This window comes from Betta splendens, chromosome 14 (genome assembly GCF_900634795.4).
Source record: "Betta splendens chromosome 14, fBetSpl5.4, whole genome shotgun sequence".
NCBI classification, from domain to species: Eukaryota; Metazoa; Chordata; class Actinopteri; order Anabantiformes; family Osphronemidae; genus Betta; species Betta splendens.
The window spans coordinates 6,299,460-6,318,439 of record NC_040894.2 but is presented as its reverse complement, the minus strand read 5'-3'; the positions used below and the strand labels follow the sequence as shown (position 1 = coordinate 6,318,439).

General features: G+C 49.5%; 2 protein-coding genes across 2 annotated transcripts; both read right to left on the bottom strand.

Annotated features, from left to right (window-relative positions):
- Positions 1-387: 387 nt before the first annotated feature.
- LOC114869977 (ubiquitin carboxyl-terminal hydrolase 2-like) lies at positions 388-4,855 on the bottom strand. Its single transcript, XM_029174539.3, has 12 exons — positions 4,591-4,855; positions 3,121-3,168; positions 2,907-3,030; positions 2,468-2,576; positions 2,270-2,380; positions 2,119-2,183; positions 1,922-2,025; positions 1,739-1,819; positions 1,577-1,655; positions 1,368-1,475; positions 1,168-1,288; positions 388-990 (listed from the first exon to the last, which is right to left on the bottom strand). The coding sequence occupies exons 1-12, from the start codon at positions 4,741-4,743 to the stop codon at positions 888-890; spliced, it is 1,206 nt and encodes a 401-aa protein (XP_029030372.1). The 5' UTR covers positions 4,744-4,855; the 3' UTR covers positions 388-887.
- A 3,189-nt stretch (positions 4,856-8,044) lies between these two features.
- On the bottom strand, positions 8,045-18,980 carry tecta (tectorin alpha). Its single transcript, XM_055514659.1, has 23 exons — positions 18,692-18,980; positions 18,492-18,627; positions 18,091-18,378; positions 17,806-17,943; positions 17,545-17,710; positions 17,021-17,433; positions 16,303-16,873; positions 15,603-16,213; positions 14,957-15,527; positions 14,223-14,851; positions 12,877-13,534; positions 12,429-12,628; positions 11,959-12,339; positions 11,586-11,872; positions 11,152-11,432; positions 10,950-11,060; positions 10,627-10,829; positions 10,374-10,537; positions 10,042-10,290; positions 9,809-9,971; positions 9,647-9,731; positions 9,453-9,572; positions 8,045-9,371 (listed from the first exon to the last, which is right to left on the bottom strand). The coding sequence occupies exons 1-23, from the start codon at positions 18,808-18,810 to the stop codon at positions 9,268-9,270; spliced, it is 6,648 nt and encodes a 2,215-aa protein (XP_055370634.1). The 5' UTR covers positions 18,811-18,980; the 3' UTR covers positions 8,045-9,267.

Sequence of the window (18,980 nt, the reverse complement as noted above, 5' to 3'; positions counted from 1 at the left end):
CCTGTTTAATGTGGGTCAGAGGCATTTCTGACATAAACCAATCCGACTATAATCTGCTCATTTACGCTGAAGTCCACAGGAGGAAGTGCAAAAACACACTATTTAATACACGTGTATTCATAAATTTAATTGTTTTTTAGTGCTTGCTGCATTGCTAATGCTGCATAAAGGACCAGATTTGGTTTATGTAACATTTGACCTAACAGATTAACATAGGTGATAATATATTGTTATTTTTAGCTGTTTATACCTCCCCCCAGTGGCTGAAATAGTGTTTCATAGTGTTTCTAGGTTTCTTTTACTACTATGGGTTACAGTTTCTAAATGCTCTTCCTGAAAATTCTTGCTGTTGGGTTTAAAAAGAAAATAACACGCATTGCACAGACATAAATATAAAACTTTAATCAATTGTAGACTCCGTTAATCCTGGACAAATTATAGCTGATGTATTTTCTTCCTTTCACAGTACAATGATATTCTCTGTCCAGGTATATAAATACTGTACAAAAATATAAAGTGACAAACAACCTCTCTTGAAGAGGCGACTGTAAAGTTTATGTACAGTACAGCATGCACCTTTATTACCAGAGCATCACATAAAGTATGTTGAAGTCTGCACAATAGGCGTCTCCAAACTTAGACTCTGTTTGACTCACAGCCAGAGCCGGGAGCGAAACTCCCCCAAGTGTCCGTTCAGCTCCACTCGACACGAGCTCAGTTTGACCTCCTGATGCGCAACCGTGACAACACACGGCCCCTCGGAGGTCAAAGGGCGTTTGGGTGCGAGCAACAGGTCCCGTGCACCCTCTTTGGGCTCCACCGGAGCCGCACTCTCCCAGCGGGCGGCGCCCAAAGCCTTTCTCCAGCTCACCGCTCGTCCCCGGGACCTAAAGCCTGCACGTCTGATATCTGCTGTGTGAGGAGACCAGCTCGTAGAAGAGGACGTAGGCGTTGCTGCTGCGGACCTGGCTGGAGGACATGGGGCTCACCCTGCACAGAACACACAGAGCGCTGCTTATTAGTCAACGCGTGTTTGCAGGCTGCTGTTTACACAGGAGGACAGAATGAGGTGGCTTTCGTGACAGCAGGCAGACATGTCTCGTGTAATGAGACCATACGACTGTTTGCCAATATGATAGAGTGATATGAGCGGTAACATGACAACACCTGGAGTCGTTGTAGCTGTACCACTCCCCCAGCGCGGGGTTCTTGCAGTAGGCGGTGTAGTGGCCGCCCAGCGCGCTGCCCGAGTGGTTGGAGACGGCGTACAGGTTATAGACGGCGCGCTCTGTGAAGAGAGACGACGCGTGAGTTTGGCGGAAAAAAAAAAAAATGGCGTCAGCGCTCGCCGCCTTCCCAATGCTCACCGCTGCTCTCCGACGCGAACTCCCGCAGGTCCAGCTCCTTGAGGGGGAAGTTCACGTACGTGGAGAGTTTGCTGGCGCGGGCGTTCGAGTCCGAGAAGCGTTTCAGATCTGAGAGGGGACCCCCGAGTCAAGAACAGCAACAGCCTTAACCTCTGCGAACGCGACAATTCAGCTTGCTTGTTCTGTCAGGTGCTCAAGTAAAAGGATACGAATCACGAGGATCTGGGGGAACTTCTGGATGCTGAATGTTTTGGTGCATTTCTTTCGGGCTTTGCATTTGTTGCACGTCTGAGAGAGAGTCACACAGAGATAGTGAGTCGCTGCTGTAACAGCCTCAATAGAATGCACCATGGTCACACAAGGCCTCTTACCGGCCTCTCGTCTCCGTCCAGCACATCCTCTTTGGTGAAGAGCCTCAAACAGTCTTTGAGAGTGACCCCGCCCGAGTTCTTCTGTGGAGACAGTTCCCGCAGCGCTTTATAGCTCAACCGGTACTCATTCACGACACGTTAATGATTGCACCACACAAGCGCCAATGTGTGAGGAGTGCTGACCTGCGCTATTGGCACGGACAGATCCCAAAAGGGATCAAACACCGTGGAGCGGAAGCCGCAGTCGGTGCAGGTCAGGGAGCTTTTCAGCTGTCCCACGAACAGATCTACGGGCAGAGACCGCATATCGACGTTTGCATCAATTATACTGGGAAATTCCAGGAAGCGCTTAAGCAACAATGGTCGCGAACTCCGCCTACCGACGACCTTGCTGTCCTCCCTCTGCAGGTACATATTCCACATCCGTCGGCCTTTCTCTTCATCCCTGAGAACACAAACATGGCATTAGAGGCGTCATTGCAGTGTGAGGGGAGGTTGGGTGGGTGGGGGGTGGGGGTATCGAGGCCTTACGAGAGGTGCTCCAGGTCCTCTGTGGACGCCGCCGGCTGCACCGTCACCCTGTTCACCTCATTATGGAGGCCGTCCAGTAGGAAGCGCAGGAACTCCTGGGCGTCCTGCTGACTGCACAGAAGCAAGTAGCTGATTAGTCCACGGTCTTTTCCAGCATTGGGACGAATTTTTATTCCAGGGGAATTGTTCTGCACTCACTTGCAGCCCACAAATTTCGGGGCGTATCTTTGGATCTGGCTCTTGAAATCGAACGGGCTGATGGCGTCGTTCGCGGACGTCCACAGGCTTCGAGTCAGCCGAGCAAACTCTTCAGGAGGAAAGAACCAGGAAGTGAGTGGAGTCGACAAAGAAGGGCACGCAACTGGGTCACGACCACAATGGGGTCATTTGACATCAATCTGTGGCTCAAAACAGGCCAATAAAATGTATTTTTATTAGAATTAGTCATGAACGGTGGGGCATTATGGACCTTGGCATCATAAGCTCAGGTGATTCTACGTTTAGAGCGAGTGATGACACCTCAGCCTCTCCAGGCAGATAGGCTCAAATCTCTATCACATAGCACACGGGGAGTGTAAAGTACACACAAAACGGTGCGATCGACTGTAAAGTGGCGCCACATTCGCTTATTGCCTACCCTCCATGAGCGCAGCCCTGCTGGCCCTGCTGCTGTGGAGGTCCGTGCGGTGGGTGTTTCCCAGACAGTAGTCCCTCAGCTCTGGAGTGTTGCTCAGACACTGGAGGATGGAGTTCATGAAGCACTGCGAAGGAAAGCAGTGAGATGTCGGCTGTGGTTTCAGCAGCTTCAGCTGGACTGATGCACGACCACTAGGTCCATTGCGGGCACTTACTGTGTTTCCCAGGTTCCTCAGGCCCACGAGGCCCTGAGCGCTCTTGTTCTGTTCAGGGAAAACGAGAAGAGGTTGAGGAGAACGGCGATAATGTGCTCCATGCTCTACAGTACATCCCCCGAAGGCCTTTAATCAGGGCGTCATTTGTGAAAGTCACACCGCTGACATCATCCCCCGCCGCTGTAACTGTAGCTGTAACGTATCCTGCCCAGACGCCACCGTGTTACCTAACCTCCGGCGTGACCTAACCTCCGGCGTGACGCCACTGAGCGCATGACGAGGACCTGGGGGGGAACGCTCTACTGAGAACCTGCAGAAGGAAGCGTTAATCATCTATGGGCTGGTGCAACCTTTAGCTACTGATGGCCCCAACACCGGGTTTAATAAATGCAGGAAGTCTTTAGACTCCAGGTTTTACTAAGAGCGGGATCGAGTCATGACATTCTCCTCCACCGCCTGTTCTCATGTCTTAATTACTGGCCGCTGAATTGCACCTCGACGTGGAAGATGGAACACGGTCAATGTGTAACATGACGCCGCCGACGCGCACCGACGCCTCTGCGTGTGGAAATAACAGCATCGCAGCGTAAATACGGGCCGCGACGTGAGAGCAGCCGCGTCGGCCACCTGTCAGTCCCTTCACTGTCTCACTTATTTCTATGGGATTCTCAACTGTGTGGGGCCTCGTGCTGCTCCTCATCAAGACTTTTAATAAGGACCTTTAATGCCTCATAACTCTAATATGTTATTCCCAAATCGGATTGGACCATAAGGTCCACGTCTGCTGCTCCTGGTGAATCCTGGCCTGTGTGGTCACTATGAGGGCCCGGCCTGAGAGCCAAAAGCGTTGGGGTAATCCCTGCCCTCGGAACAAGAACACTCAGACAGAAAGAGAAAGCTCAAGAGCTTTGCATGACCAGAGATCAGACCCGTGCCCTCGGGACAAATGGCTCACTGCAATAAAGTCCTCCAGAGCCTTGAGTTTGTGCCTGACATGTTCATGACATGTCCTGCAGAGACGATAAGGTGCTCTGGCTTATCAGCAGTTCGGCTTCCTATTACACAACCGGGACCGCACTTTAACACTGCCACCGCTCCGACTCCGGGGACCTCTGCGACGTGCGTGGAGTTAAAGTTAGACAGTTGGATGAGGTCAGCGGCTTGTGACAGACGCTCATGTGATGATGAATCTAATCTGTTACTTTTGCCTGGTCCACAATTGCACAGTGACAATCAGAGTGTGTTTCAACTTAATGGTCTATTTAAAGTCAGAGGGTCACATTTACTGTAACATTTACTGTAGATCCCCATGAAGCTCTGTTTGGTTTCACATGTGGTTACAAAGATGTGGTTTCCCAAAAAATGGACTAAAGTTATAAAATTCATTAAGGTGTCAAAAGTAAAGTTACTAATAGCAGGTGCTTTAACCAAGGTGATGCGGGCCCACAGGTGCAGTGGTCGTGGACTCACCTTGGCCTGGTTGATGATCAGACCCACGAACGTGGACACCAGCATGGATCGGGACAGCGACGAGCTCTTGCGCCGCAGCTCCGGCTTGTCCACGGGGAAAGCGGCCGGTTCCTCCGGCACCGTCACCGTGTAGGAGTGTCGCAGAGACGGCATAGCAGCGCTGCTCAGGTCCGTCCGACGGCGGGACGTCAACCGGTGGAAATAGCGTCAAGCGCGTGTGCACGAGCGCACTGAGGCGAACTGCACAGGTGCAGCGAGTTGGAGTTTTACTGCGGGCTGTAAACGTCCCCTCCCACTCACGGAACACTGGTGCTGCCTTCAAATGCTGCTGGAAAAATCAGACTACTGCGCTCTTCAACTTTACACATTAATCAAAAGTACATAAATTCAAATATACCCATTTTTTAATTTACCCAAATTCATACCCAAGAGTGTAGAAATATTAGGTAAAGTGAAATTAAGAAAATTAAGAAAATTACTTCTTACACTATGTGGTAACTAAAATGACAGCATTACTGTATCTTTTATGATTGTTATTATATTGCCAATCTGCATTTTACTGTAGCGTTGTCTGTTCTGCATGGTGCAACACAGCTTTTTGGACATGACTTTATGCACAACACTAGGAATGTTGTGCAGTGAAAACTTCAGAAAGGCAAAAATAAAACTTTGCAGAAAATATCTGTTGTTTACTTTCAAAAGCAAAAGTGAGGCGCTCGAACTGATCCACCTCTCCACACAGCATATCAGTGTTGATAATGCAAAAAGACCATGAACAGCACTTAAGCTGAGAAACTATGTTGCGTTAAAGAAGCTTTTAACATATAATAATGGATCTAGAAACACCAAGAGGTCGATAAAACTGACTTTTTACACAGTTTCTAAGTGCAATTACACTGAACAAAGTTCAGTTCTCAGTCTGTTCTCAAATGTTTTTACAGCTCCTGCTTTGTAAGCTTTGTTCTATATCACTCAATACAAGGGATTTCGACGATTAGAAGACAATGCACTGGCACAAAAAGTCAGCTCTGTTCCAGCTTTCAGATCTCAAGCTCAGCAGAGAGACCTGCAGACCGCACCTTGACCTTTAGATTGTGGTTCTGATACAGAAACAGAGGCTGATAAGATGCTCGATTGCTGCCTCATAAACTGATACAGGTCCTTTAACCCTCTATGTCACAGAAATCCTCTGGTTTTGTCAGAGAAAACTATTAAATTTGGTGAGCAATGTCTGCTTTAAAATAGAACTTTAAATAAAATCACGTAATGTAGTAATTCAGCGGGAGACAATTAAAGGTTTACAAGCTGTTGCATGGTGTGAGCTCAAATAAACCTCTGCTATGGTAAAGCACAGAGTCAAAACCACTAAAAAGCATTGATTCTAATTTAATAACTGGATGTGAAAATCAAACTAAAACATTTTACAGCTGGATTTGTGTAAACTCCACTGCTCTGGATATGTACAGACATGCCCAACACCATGATGACTGCAGCGATAATATGATAATATGAGGAAACACAAGTGAAGGACTGATTAGAGGGGAAGGTGAACAGTATCTGTGTTCAACCACATTAACTGTATCTGCTAATGCCAGAAGAAGGCTTCACTGACAGCGCCCACATAGAAATGCAAACGGGCTCAATTATCAGGACACAGGCATCGTAAAAATATTATCCATGAACTGTACACCCAGTACGAGTAATTATAGGTTATAAATTCAGAATGCCTCATTATGTAACAAGACGTAAGTAAGAAACAGCTCACAGGCTGATTTAACTTCACTATTAATATTTGGTTGAAATAAATCTTCCACACGTCATGTAGGGAACACCCTGAACGTTAGTTACGCTGGACCAAACCCAGCAAGGTCGCCATGGTTACCTAAACTTTGCAGTGAGTCACTTGCTTAGATGCTATTATGAGGAGGGGTGAATCATGCACATTCACAAACCAGTAATGTCGCGTTGAGCATTATTAGGAGCTCTCAGGGTGTCCTTCTTCTTCCTCTTCCTCTTGTTGTCTGTCCAGTGCAGGGTGTTGTTGAGGTAAACACCCAGGTAGCGGCGTTTATGTCAATCCAGGCTAATCAGGTCATGTTTTTTCTTCCTGCTCTTGTTTCCCCGGGTTTTACCCGTGTAGACTGCATTTGTTGCTACAATGGACAAAGCAACATGAAAGCCAAGGCGCTGTCCATGGGAGAGGAGCAAGTCATGTTGAATGTGACAACACGGGGGAAAACAACCCAAGGCACGCGACTAGCAGTGACTGGAAAAAAGGAATCAACCACTGGTGTATAAAGCAACACAACAGCAGCTAATGACACAGTGGAGCCAGAGGAATCACCAGCCACCACAGCTATAGAGGTCAAGGGGTCATCATCCTTATCCTACTTTGTCTATCACACACACCTTTGACCTCCAACTCTTGGCCTGGACCTTGATCTGTGGTATAAAACTCCTGCCACCCTGGTGTTGAGCAGGGTCTTAGGCACTTTTATAAGAGAGGGTGGGTGATGCATGTAAATGTATTCCTTCACCGTGGGAACGCTGAAATAGTACAGCACATGTACAGTACATATATAGTACATAATTATGAAGTGTAATAAATGACAATCAAAATAAAAAGAATCAGATACACACACCCATAAACTTATGTAACCATAGACACATAACAGACCAAACGTTCACCACAAAAGGAGGAAATTGAGGTCAAGCCTTGCACTTGAACGTTGTTTTCAATGCCACAGTGTTGACAGAGCCCATTTGAATGGCTTTTAAATAATCAGCAGCCCTGAAACGTATGACGCAAGTCGACTGAGTGCACTTAAACAACTGTGTTGTCAAATATGTCCAAGCCTTATCAGAGAAAAGGATTAAACACTAATAAATGATTATAAAGATTAATTTCTGAAGTTTCACTTTCTTTGCTGACTATGTCAACCTGCCTTTTCTAGACAGATACTGTGTCAATGTTAGTTTTTGCAGGAAACACATTATTGGCTGTGTGGAGTAAATGCAAAGCTCCTGCTTGTGTGCAAATCAATTCATTTTATGTTCAGCTGATTTTTAAACTGCTTGGTGATTAATTTCCAAGAGTTTCATGCGGTGAAAGGCATGCAGCATGACGTGGAGCACAAACGTTAGTTGGACGACAGCGGTGACAGTGTGCTGCACCTTCCAGGCAAACCAGCAGCTGGAAACTGCAACAGTAAGCCTATAATTAACACAAAGGTGTGGAATTTATCTGAGTAGTCATTTTCCTGAGAATATGCTGCCTGGATACAGGCGGAGTCACTGACAGCTCACTCCCTGTTAGACACAACAACAAATATGCTAATTTCGAAATTAGAGGAACTTCATTGAGAACATTGGGCGTGGTGGATACAGCGATCGAAGGGTTAGTCCTCAATGGACGTGGCACGAATGAACTTGACTCACACTTGACTTTGAGAACTTCATTTATTTATGGTCGGGTGTTTCTGCTCTCAAAGGATGAAGACAGGTTTTTAAACACGCAAAAAAAGAAAGTGATTATTGCAAACGTTACGACACATGCTAGCAAACTGACAAGGACTGTACATCTGTACATGGAAGGTGGTCAGACGGGCCTGTCTGTGTCTGTCTGTACGCTACTAGCTCAAAGGATAAACACTGCAAAATGAACAGCGACACTATTTGAAGGAGTCAGAGCAAAAACTAGGATTTAACAAGACAGTAGCGGAAGGAATAAAATACTTGATGATTTGATTTAAATGATTTGATTTTTCCAGTCACGAGTCCTGGAAACTAATTTAATGATCCAGAATGTGAGTCAAAAAACAAGAAGTATTCAGTTTACAAGGTGCCATCCTCACATATAAATACCTGACATCCAACCACCACCGCCACTATTTAGATGTACTCTTCCTCTGTTTCCGTTGGGGCATAACCTGTCACACAGTTTACGTGATCCACAGCTTGACGAGGTGACGCAGGCTCTGTTACTTTGGAAAGATAAACACTGTCGTTACATCAGCGGGGCTCAGTCGAGGTTTATATTCACACCGATGTTCCCTCGGGACGCTGTTGGAACAGAGCATTTGAAGGGCATCTGCACATGGAACTAACAGGGAAAGACGTGGTTAAAGACGTGGTCAGGGCCACTCTGGTATTGGACTCACGCTAAATGAAATCTGGGTGTTTGGGTGCATTCTTAGGAATAAATATCTCTGCAGCTGCCCATCGAGGCTACTAACAGGACTCATGTCAGGGGCAAAGGGGCCAACCACCTGTTGCTGACACCACAGGCCACTGGATGGAGCCCACGATCGGTCCACTGGACCTGATCCACCAGATCCACCTTCATCTCAGTCACAGTGCAGGTTATTTGCACATAGAAAACATGCATCCAATTTGGTGCCATCTGGTGGTAAATGAGACTATGTGGCATATAAGAGTGAATCATCTTCAAAGATGTTCTAATAACATTAAATAGCTATAAATACTGGCTCCCAACACATGATGATGAAAATAATGGAGAAAGAAGAGGGAGGGACACCACGCTGTGTTTGACTCAAAGGCTTGTGAATGTGCAGTGTATTCTGTGTGGGCCACAGCTGCTCTACGTGCTACTCAATGCCGATGCATGGTGCATCTTCAAGTCTGTCTTTCGATGGGTCTGATGCGTCCGCGTCTCTGTTAGGAGAAGAAAGCGCCGTGAATACGGGCCAGTAACAAGGAGGTCACGGCGCCGGCGACCAGCAGAGGCCCCCCGGGGGTGACGTCACAGCTGGAACTCACAGCTGGAGAAAGAAGAAACCACTGTCAAAGGGCGACCAAATCGGAGCCTAAAGGCGTGTCTGCTCCTTGTTTCTGGTTTTTACCACGGCAGCTCTTCCTGTCTCGCTGCAGTGTCCCAGTCACGCAGCTGCAGATGGGCCCAGTCAGTTTGCTGCTGCAGATCTGCTCGCAGCCGCCGTTGTTCTCCTCGCACCAGTCGGATTCTGAGGAGACACCGGAAGTGAGTCAGGAATGAGCGCAACCGCATCTGGAGCTAAAGGGATTCTAACATGTTCACCTCTTCGTCTTATAGGCCCCACGCTCAGTATGTGCTCTTTATGCTCGCTGTCCTCCGAGTACATCCGCCTCTTGTGTGGACAGTTCTGTACGCATGGTAAACACACAGTCAGTGGGGCTGAGAACGCCTCACGCCAGCCGTCTCTTCCGACCGCTTTCTCACCACTTTGCAGGCGTTGGTCTCGGAGTCGCACAGCGAGACGTCGCAGTGCAGGTGGACCTCGTCGTAGTCGCCGATGAACTTGAAGACGGTGACGTGGAAGCGGCAGGTGAGCGACACGCCGTTCTCCGCCATGCCGATGGTGTTGTCCTTGATGTTTGGACACCTGGTCAGAGCCGGGCGTTAGAGAAAGCAAAGGCTTCGTTTGGTTTTGTGCCAGCGGGCCAGAATCCTACCCCCGCTCTATGATGATGTAGCGCAGTCGATCGCTGCTGTAGCGGGACGGCGTCGCCCAGCACATGTTCACTATGAGGATGAGCTGGTTCTCATCGGCCCCCTCCACAAAGACGCCCACGTAGAGGATGTCCCGCGTGCTGAGCACCACCTCCCCCTCCCTGTAGGGATTCCTGTACGAGGAGTTCTTGTACAAAGCCATCTTGGTGATGAAGTTGCCCTCCTGGGTCGGTAACGTGAGGTTAATGACGCTGGAGGACGGAGAAGCAATGAGAAAAGCTCTGCACTGGAAGTATGAGGTGGGAATCAGACGTTCTCTATTCTCTGTGCTGACCTGAGCATAGGCTTGAGCACGGTCTCCAGTGAGATCTTCAGGTCCAGTTCGTAGGCGCAGGAGAACTCCACGTTGATGGTCTTGTCTCTGGTGATGACGTTCCCAGTGTTGTTCACGCTCTCGATCCACACGGTGTTCTTGTACATGATGTGTGTGCCGTTCGACTATCGGAGACATAAGGGGAGAATTGAACTCTTCAGATAGTATGAAAGGTGTGTGGGGAAAATATGCGGCGAGTGATAAGTCGACAGACCAGTACGATGGAGCCGCAGTGGCCTTTGGTGTTGTTGATGTGGAAGGAGATGAAGTCCTCTCCCTCGATGCCGGCGCAGCGCTGGTCGTTGATCCTGACGTCCTCTCGCTCGAAGCCCAGCTGGAAGAGCTTACACTTGGAGATGGAGACCTCCATCTGGGCATGCTTACACGTCACCTCTGCCTGGATGATGTCGTCATCGCCTACCGAAGAAACATGCAGAACAGTGAGTCCAAGCACACAGAACAGCCTCATTTACGCATGTGGGGGGTGTTTAGGATTGATAAACAGTCTAGATGGTGGATGTAGATGTTCGGTATCACCTCCAGTGCTGGTGGGAAGCTCAGGGCAGCCACACAGGTCGCCTCCATTCTCCAGCTCGCATGTGAAGTTTGTGCAGATCTCTCCTGCACAGGGGTCATAGATCCATTCTGCTAAAGATACGTCCACACACAATGTTAGCTGTCGCGCATAATCGTCCCGCTTAAACACAAGCGGCTGCGTCCGATCCGCTGGTTCCCTTACAGCAGTTTTCCTGGGTGATCCACTTGGTGCTGAGGGTGCCCAGAGAGCGGCAGGCCTCGGCGTAGGCCGCGAGCGAGCCACACACCTGAGCCTTGCGGTGGTTGTAGCAGCCGTCCAGGTAGCAGGACTGGTAGAAGGGCCGGGGGTCCAGCAGGCCGTGGCAGGGCTTGAAGAAGCCCTTCAAGTGGGTGAGCTTCTGGCAGGCGTCCTCGCCCTGGAGGGCCATGACGGCCGTGTTGTCACAGGACTGAGCCAGGGCCACATACTGAGTCTCATCACAGCTATACAAGATGGACATTGATTTTATTTAGTAGTGGCAGGAAGCAGTTCTGTGCTACAGGGAAAATGAGTATGTGGAGATTGACCCTAAACAGGAAGTTGAGGCTAAAATAACTTTTTCTCAACTGCACATCATGCAATAGCGACTGCTTTACCTGTTCTGCATTCCATTGGTCTTCCAGCTCTGGGCCAGTTCCAGTGCACTGACGGCCGGCTTGCCTCTGGAGGTGGTGTAGTCATCGCTAGGGTCGCTGTTGAAGTTCCCGCAAAGGCCACAGACCTTGTTCTGGAGCCGCTGGCCCATTGTGATGCTGAGGGTGTTGAAGCGATTGTACCGGACCTGGATGTCCTGAGGTGTGTCGATGACGATGAAACCTTCTGATGTGGACAGACGGGTCATCAGCCCAGTGAGGAACGGTACCGATACTGGTGTGCCATTGACCTGGGCAGACAGAGATGCATGCGAATATATATACAGTATATTCCTTCAGTGCTTTGATTTGGAAAAAGAGGAAACGTTTCGCCGACCTTGATAGTGCTGCCTGAGATGAGTATGTTCTCCTCGTTGATGTAGAGGTAAATGTGGGAGATGGTGGTGAGGTTGGGTGTGCTCCATTTGTCAAAGTTGGCGATGAGCTGGAAGGAGAGATCGGGCAGCTTGTGGCAGTTCGTGGACAAGACGAAGGAGCAGGAGGCCGGGAGGCGCAGCGACGCCCCGTCGAAGGTCCTGAAGACGCCGCCGCCCGAGGCCACGCAGTGCTGGGAGCGACGCGCGAAGCAGCCCCTCACCCCGTACCGCAGGGCGCACTCCTCCTCCGCCTTGCAGCGCCTCGGGTCACACTGGACCAGGTTCCGTCCGATGCACTGGCACCGCTTCGTGCAGTCACTGTTCCAGAACAGCTGTTTGGGCTGAAATGAAATTCATACAATGTACTTACCACATACATTTACGGCTTAAGACGTGCATTTTGATGCAGCTTTGCAGTCGCGACACTGACCTCAAAGTACTTGCCATCGGTGTAGCAGCCACAGTTCTGAGGCAGGATGCAGCTCTTGCCGTTGAGCACGTAGCCCTGGTCGCACTGGCAGCCCTCCACGCAGTCTTGGCTGCAGTCCCGCTGGCCGCGGGCTGGGGCGCACTGGGGCTGGCAGACTGGCATGCAACTGGAGTAATGGCTGTTAGGCGGACAGTTCTGGGCTGGGAGCAGACAGGCAACAGGGTTTTCACTTCAAATTGCGTCCCGTCTCGTTTAACGTTTATGGCGGTTCGCTGTAATTTCTGGGATGAACAGCTGGATTTGAACTGAGCTTAGTTTTTGATGTCTATTACACATAATCAATTACATTTCAAAAGTGTATTTAGCTTAAACCTTTTTGATGGGATTACTAAAGGAAGGCGTACGAAGCTTTCATTCAGAGTTCATGGTCGAACTAAGGTGAGCTCACCACATGGTGTTTCACTCCTCCAGCCGGTAAGTGGAATTCCTTGGGTCTGACAAGTGCTGGCGTAGATCTGCAGCCAGTTACAGATTGTATCATGAGCTCCCTGATCCAAACAGGTGTCCTGCAAGCAGCTTTGATAAAAGAAAGCTGGCGCCACCTTGCTGTGACAGCGAGCAAACACACCTGCTCGATCCACAATTAGCCCACACAGCCTCACGGCCTCGGGCTCCACGAACACGTACAGTCCGTCTCCAATGTGGAAGCGTATGCCCGTGTTGACTGCATTGTCCCCGTTGTCGTTGTCGATGGCCATGCTGGCGTCCGCCACCATGAGCGGCGCGTCGTTGATCATGCTTTTCTCCCCGAGGCCGCAGCGAGGGCAGGAGTCGCCGCAGCCCACCTGGCAGAACGTGTCCCTCTCTGCCCAAGCCATGCCCCAGTCGGTGGTGGACAGGGTTGGTGGGTACAATGGAACGCCCTGGCAAAGGCCACAGGAGGCGTTGTAGAGGTCACGGGGCAAAGTCAAAAGAAGGAGTGTGTTCCAGTCAAAGGCCACCTTCAGGCCAAAGTCTGTCTCCAGGACGAGCTGCATGCCCATGCTGGAAATGTTGACCTTCCCTAAGCCCAACTTCAGAGGGAGGTACAGACGCTCCTTATTCACCTGTGAAGAGAGGTTCAATAAAGAGTTTTAGCTTAAACAGGTCTAACTCTGGGATCAGCATTTTTCTCCAGAGGCATTTTAGCAATAATGTAGCGTTTGTGCCAATTATTGTACTGATCTGCATGTGGGAAAACCCAGGGAACCACCGGATAACATTAAGACTGTGCTTCTCATATGATCGAATTGTAAGTCGGTGTGTGTGTGTGTGTGTGTGTGTGTGTGTGTGTGTGTGTGTGTGTGTGTGTGTGTGTGTGTGTGTGTGTGTGTGTGTGTGTGTGTGTGTGTGTGTGTGTGTGTGTGTGTGTGTGTGTGTGTGTGTGTGTGTGTGTGTGTGTGTTTGTGTGTTGGATTATGTGTGTAATTTCTGTTCCTCCTCAGATCTTTTAGTCAGTTTGTGAACCCAGTCCAAATGTCGCTCAGGGTCGGGGTTTTGTCTGAGCCAAATCCAGCCTGATAAAAGATGCCTATTGAAATTAGATCCACCTTAAGCCAATCAAAGAGGAATTCACAGCCTGCCTGGTTATTCTATCGGCTTGATTAGAAATAACATGTCTTCACAAATAACAGTGAACTACGACCTTCACAGGTCACACAGAGACATGGTGGTTTTGCTATAAATATACATAGAATGGTCACTCAGTGCTTCTTTCAGGTGCATAAAGCATTTACTTTGTGGTAAAACACTCACCGTAACAGTGTTTTTGTAGGTTCGAGACACTTCTATCTCATACTCATAGACCTCCAGCACGAAGCCCCTCACCCAGATCGCCTGGCCCGTGTCTCTTTCCTCATTACGGGCTAGCAGTTTAAACTGAGGGAAAGTTCCACCTGTGCCAGCGTGGTCCCTGTTATCCCTTCCACAGTTGGTGGTGGACATCCTAAGTGTACAGGAGCTCTGCAGCTCAAAGGGCACGCCACCAAATGGCAGGAAGTGTCCGTAACCCGCTGCTACACACAGGGCCTCGGTTCGCGGCTGGCAGAAATACAGGCCGTCATTCTCTTGGCAGTACTCCTCGGCAAGACAGGGCGCGAGCTGACAGTACACGCTGTTGTCAGAGCCGTTGCAGTAGCAGCGCTCCTGGCATTCCCAGTCTGTCCAGAAAGTCTGATTAGTGGCCAGCTGGCGGCCGTGACTCATGCATCCACAGTCACTGCGTAACACGCACAGGCCGTCCCGCAGCACAAAGCCTTCCTCACACTGACACCCCTCCTGGCACGGCAGGGGACACGGCTCCTCAGGTTCATCCAAGTTGGCGCAGGTCAGAGGGCAGGCGCCAGTGCACTCATCAAAATGGCTGTTCTCCGGACAGGGAAGAGCTGAGAGGGAGGGGCGAGATGAGGAGAAAGGAGGAAAACGATGCTCATTGCTGTTAGCAGCCTAGCTAACACTGGTATCTCAGTGATGCTGTAATATCTACTCACGGCAGTTGGTGGCGCTCCTCCAGGAAGTGAGACCCACTTGAGCGTCCTGACAGGCGGTGACATAAGCCTGCAGTGACGAGCACAGGGCGGAGCGGTTTCCCTCCTTCACACACATGTTATACAGGCAGTTCCTGAAGAAGGGTGAGGGGTTGACCACCGCATGGCACGCCAGGAAGGAACTATTCCCAGGGTCGTTGATGTTGCCGCACATGTAAGGACTCTGGTAGAGGCGTAAGTCTGTGCACATGCGATACAGGTCGTCGCAGTCACCGTTGCAGGTGAGGTCGTCGGCGATGGACCGCCAGCCCTCTGTGAACTGCTCTGTAGAGTCTGCGTGGCGCCCGTTGGGGAGGCGAAGGTCATCGGTGACGTTGCTATTGAAGACACCACATAGGCCGCAGGTGACATTGTAGTAGAGGGTGGAGAGAGAGACGTTGAGGAATCCCTGACGTGTGTAGTGGACACGAATCAAACCACGAGACTCCACAACTGTAGCATTGCCTGGCGCTTTGTATATCATCATCGTCTCCATGGGGTGGACATATGGAAGCATCACCTGTTCACCATTCACCTGGAGGTAAACATTTGTAATAGTTATAAGCTTTAAAATGCCATTTGTATTATAGTACAGTAGAAAAGAACAAACCTTTACTATATCAAAGTCCATCCCTCCCATTTGAGCTTCCAGGTTCGCCACAGTAACCACCACAGGTCTCTTCCAAGCAGGGCCCTTATTCACCAGGCGCCTGCCTATCTTCACCTCAACCACTGAGCCATTAGCTGGCACGGGACCACACAGCTTCAGCAGGTAGTAGGAGCTGTCATCAGGGAACAGTAGGAAGGTACCATCAAAGGAGGATGTCACTGAGTTCTGGGTGATTGAACACACTCCCTCCCTTCGTGGGTAGCAACCCAACAGGCCCACCTCTGCAACACACACTTCGCCCTCCTTACAGGACTCATTGAAGCAGGACACCTCCCCAGCAGGCCCGCAAGTGCAGCGGAGAGTGCATTCACCTTCTTCACCACTGGGGCCTGTCCAGAAGGTGTAATTACGAGGGTAATAGAGGCCATTATGCTCACAGCCACAGTCATCACGCTGAACACAGCGGCTCCCGCTGAGGACGTAGCCTGGGTCACACTGGCAACCCTCAGTACAAGGGTGGGCGCAATACAGAGGAGCGGTGAGGTCAGAGCAGGAGGCTGGACATGCACTTGTGCATACTTGGTAATGGCTGAAGTCTGGACATGACAAAGCTGAGACCCAAGGAGAGAAAAAGTATTATGTAAGATCACAAATAAATGTGAAGGAAGCCGAAGAATCCGAAGAAGAAATAGAATCTCACCACAGAAGGTGCGAGATCTCCAGGGTCGGATTGTGACGCCCAGGGCCTGACAAGCCAGGGCGTAGGCCTGGATGGCCTGGCACAGCGTGGTGATGTTATCCCTGTTGCTACACATGTCATACACACAGCTGTACACAAAGGCTGTTGGGTCCACCACTGCCCTGCAGTCCCTGAAAGGTCCATCGGTCTTGTTGATGAGGCCACAGTAGTCGGAGCGAAAGTAAAAGGCTTCAGTGACAGGGTCACACAAGCTGCAGTTCTGTGCACAGCCATCTGTGCACCTCCAGTCTGTGTCTTCTGCTCGCCAGCTGCCGCCCAACTCCACCACGCTTTCTGCCAGGGAGCCGTCAGGAAGCACGGGATCATCGGCGGGGTCATCGTTGTAGTTTCCGCAAAGGCCACAGGTGTTGTTAAAGTAGGAGCTGGGCAGGGAGATGGACGCGTAGTGTTGGCCGTCATACGTCACTAAAAGTCCAAAGTCTGTTTCTAAAGCAATGGCCACCCCAGACTGGTACACCCTGATGGCACCGAGCTGGAGCTGGACGGGTAAGGTCTTGGTCAGGCCATCCACCTGCAGAGATGAAGTATGGAAGAGTCACAACAAACCCTTGTGGAATCCATAAATCAAATCAAACTGTTGATAAGCCACAACTAGTCCACAAAGCGAATCTGATCCTACTCCTGAAATCCTAAATTTAAGGTTTTCGTAGTTTCTCACCTGGACTGTTCCAAAGTTGCCCTTGGGCAACATCACTCTGTGGCCGTACACATCCACTGTGACATCTTTGAGCCAGGACACAGAGGCCACTCCACGGTTCTCATTTTTGGCCTCTACGCTGAAGAAAGGCAGGCCCGTCACCTCCCAGCACGGCCGTGCCAGCAGGTAGGAGCAGGTCCCCTGGAAGTGATAGAGGAAGCCATCGAAGGTGTGGTAATGAGGGTCGCCAAATACCACGCAAGTACTGGTCCTGGTTGGCTGGCAGTAAAAGGCCCCTTCCTGCTGCTCACAGGTCTCCAGCTGCCCACAAGGAGCTTCTATGCACTGTACGTCATTGTTGATGTCAAGGCAGCGACAACGCTGTAAGCACTGGTCAGACAGCCAGAAGATTTCCCCTCGTCTATAATAACGTCCTGGAAAAGGTGTAGGAAATGTACATGATACCAGAAATCACGGATGCTTTACTTTGTCTAAACTCAAAATGCTGTCACATGTATTAGTGGTAAATGTAAATTCAAACTTGCCGTTGTAGCTGCAGCCGTTAGCAGGATCGATCAGCTCAGTGTCTATGCGGAAGAACCACCGCCCAGGAATATTTACATTGGTCGTTTGTTCAATGTTTACTACATCATTCGACCGCGACCCCGGCAGGTTGAAGAAGTGGCCAATGTCTCCACCATTGAAACCTGACTGAAAAGGTCAAAGTTGTAAGGAATGTGAGGTGGACTCTTTATCGTACAGCATGTCAACCAAATGTTTGGCAGGTTTTTGCATTGTTAGAATACCTGAGCTGTTGTTCCTCCCAGTCCAGTTAAGGGATCTCCACCACTGGCCGTTCCTGTGCTCCATGTGATTTCTCCATAGTTGAACATACAGAAGAATGCCACGCCATCTGAGATCAACACAGTCTGGAATGTGTTCACCTTTTCACAACAGAAAAGCAAATTCATACATGAAACACATGAGTAAAAGGGATCGATGTAAATAATTGGCAATGTTATATTTTCTGAATCTATTTACTTATATAATACTATATGATCTTGGTACTGCAGGTGATAATGATGCTTTACCGGGGTCGTCTGGCTTCCTCCGTAGAAGGTGACTTGGTGCCACGTCGCAATAAAGACCCATGTGGCTGTGAAGGTCGGCATGTTTTTAAAGTATTTCCGAACATCTTGCGTTGCCCTTTCCAGCATTTCCGGCTCAGTGGACTCTCTGTAGTACACATCTCCACGGATGCCATTGTGGACATCTGCCCACAGCGGGGCGATGAATGACCGGCTGTCACTCAGAGGAAAGGCCTCCGGTGTGAACTGACTAACCTGCACGTTGAAAGAGATCACACCGTTGTTGTTGACCTGTGAAAAGAAACATGGTTTTGTTTTAATCATCACAAACTAACTTATAGAGTAGATAACTTAAATGGATGACAGATCCCTGTCCAGTTATTAAAGGTTTGATCAAGACTTACATAGATGGATCGATAGGGCACATTGAAGAAAACGAAGGGGATGAGCAAAGTAACTTCAGGGGAACTCCCATCATCCATCTTGGGGGTCTCTAAATCCCTATGGCCAGATCCATATGGATACAGGATATCCTGAATACTAGCTACAATTAGAATATGGTACGAGAGCGCTGTCAACCCTGAACACGGTAAGACTTGAACACGATCCAGGATTTTGTTGTGTCATACCTCCAAAGATGCTGAAGAGATGAAGCAGAATGATCGAACAGCCTGACCTGACCATTCTAAAAAGGACAAAGAGAGGGAGATAGATCGTGATCATACAGAACTAATGTCACCTTATCTGTGCTAATGGAAAGCCCGGTAGACATGAGTCATAGGACAACATCCCATAAACAGGGCTGCTGGACAAAAGTAGAAAGGAGGCATCAAACCAACGTCACATTACTTCTTTAAGATCAGGCTCCCAGCTCTCCCCTGAGGAGGCCTGAA

Coding starts and splice junctions, on each gene's coding strand:
- LOC114869977 (XM_029174539.3), bottom strand. CDS start 4,743: ATGCCGTCTCTGCGACACTCCTACACGGTGACGGTGCCGGAGGAACCG. Junction 2,577..2,906: donor CAGGGCTGCGCTCATGGAGG/GTAGGCAATAAG, acceptor TTCCTCCTGAAG/AGTTTGCTCGGCTGACTCGA. Junction 1,656..1,738: donor TGGACGGAGACGAGAGGCCG/GTAAGAGGCCTT, acceptor ACTCTCTCTCAG/ACGTGCAACAAATGCAAAGC.
- tecta (XM_055514659.1), bottom strand. CDS start 18,810: ATGATCACGATCTATCTCCCTCTCTTTGTCCTTTTTAGAATGGTCAGG. Junction 13,535..14,222: donor CCTACAAAAACACTGTTACG/GTGAGTGTTTTA, acceptor CTCTCTTCACAG/GTGAATAAGGAGCGTCTGTA. Junction 11,873..11,958: donor TCTCAGGCAGCACTATCAAG/GTCGGCGAAACG, acceptor CTGTCTGCCCAG/GTCAATGGCACACCAGTATC.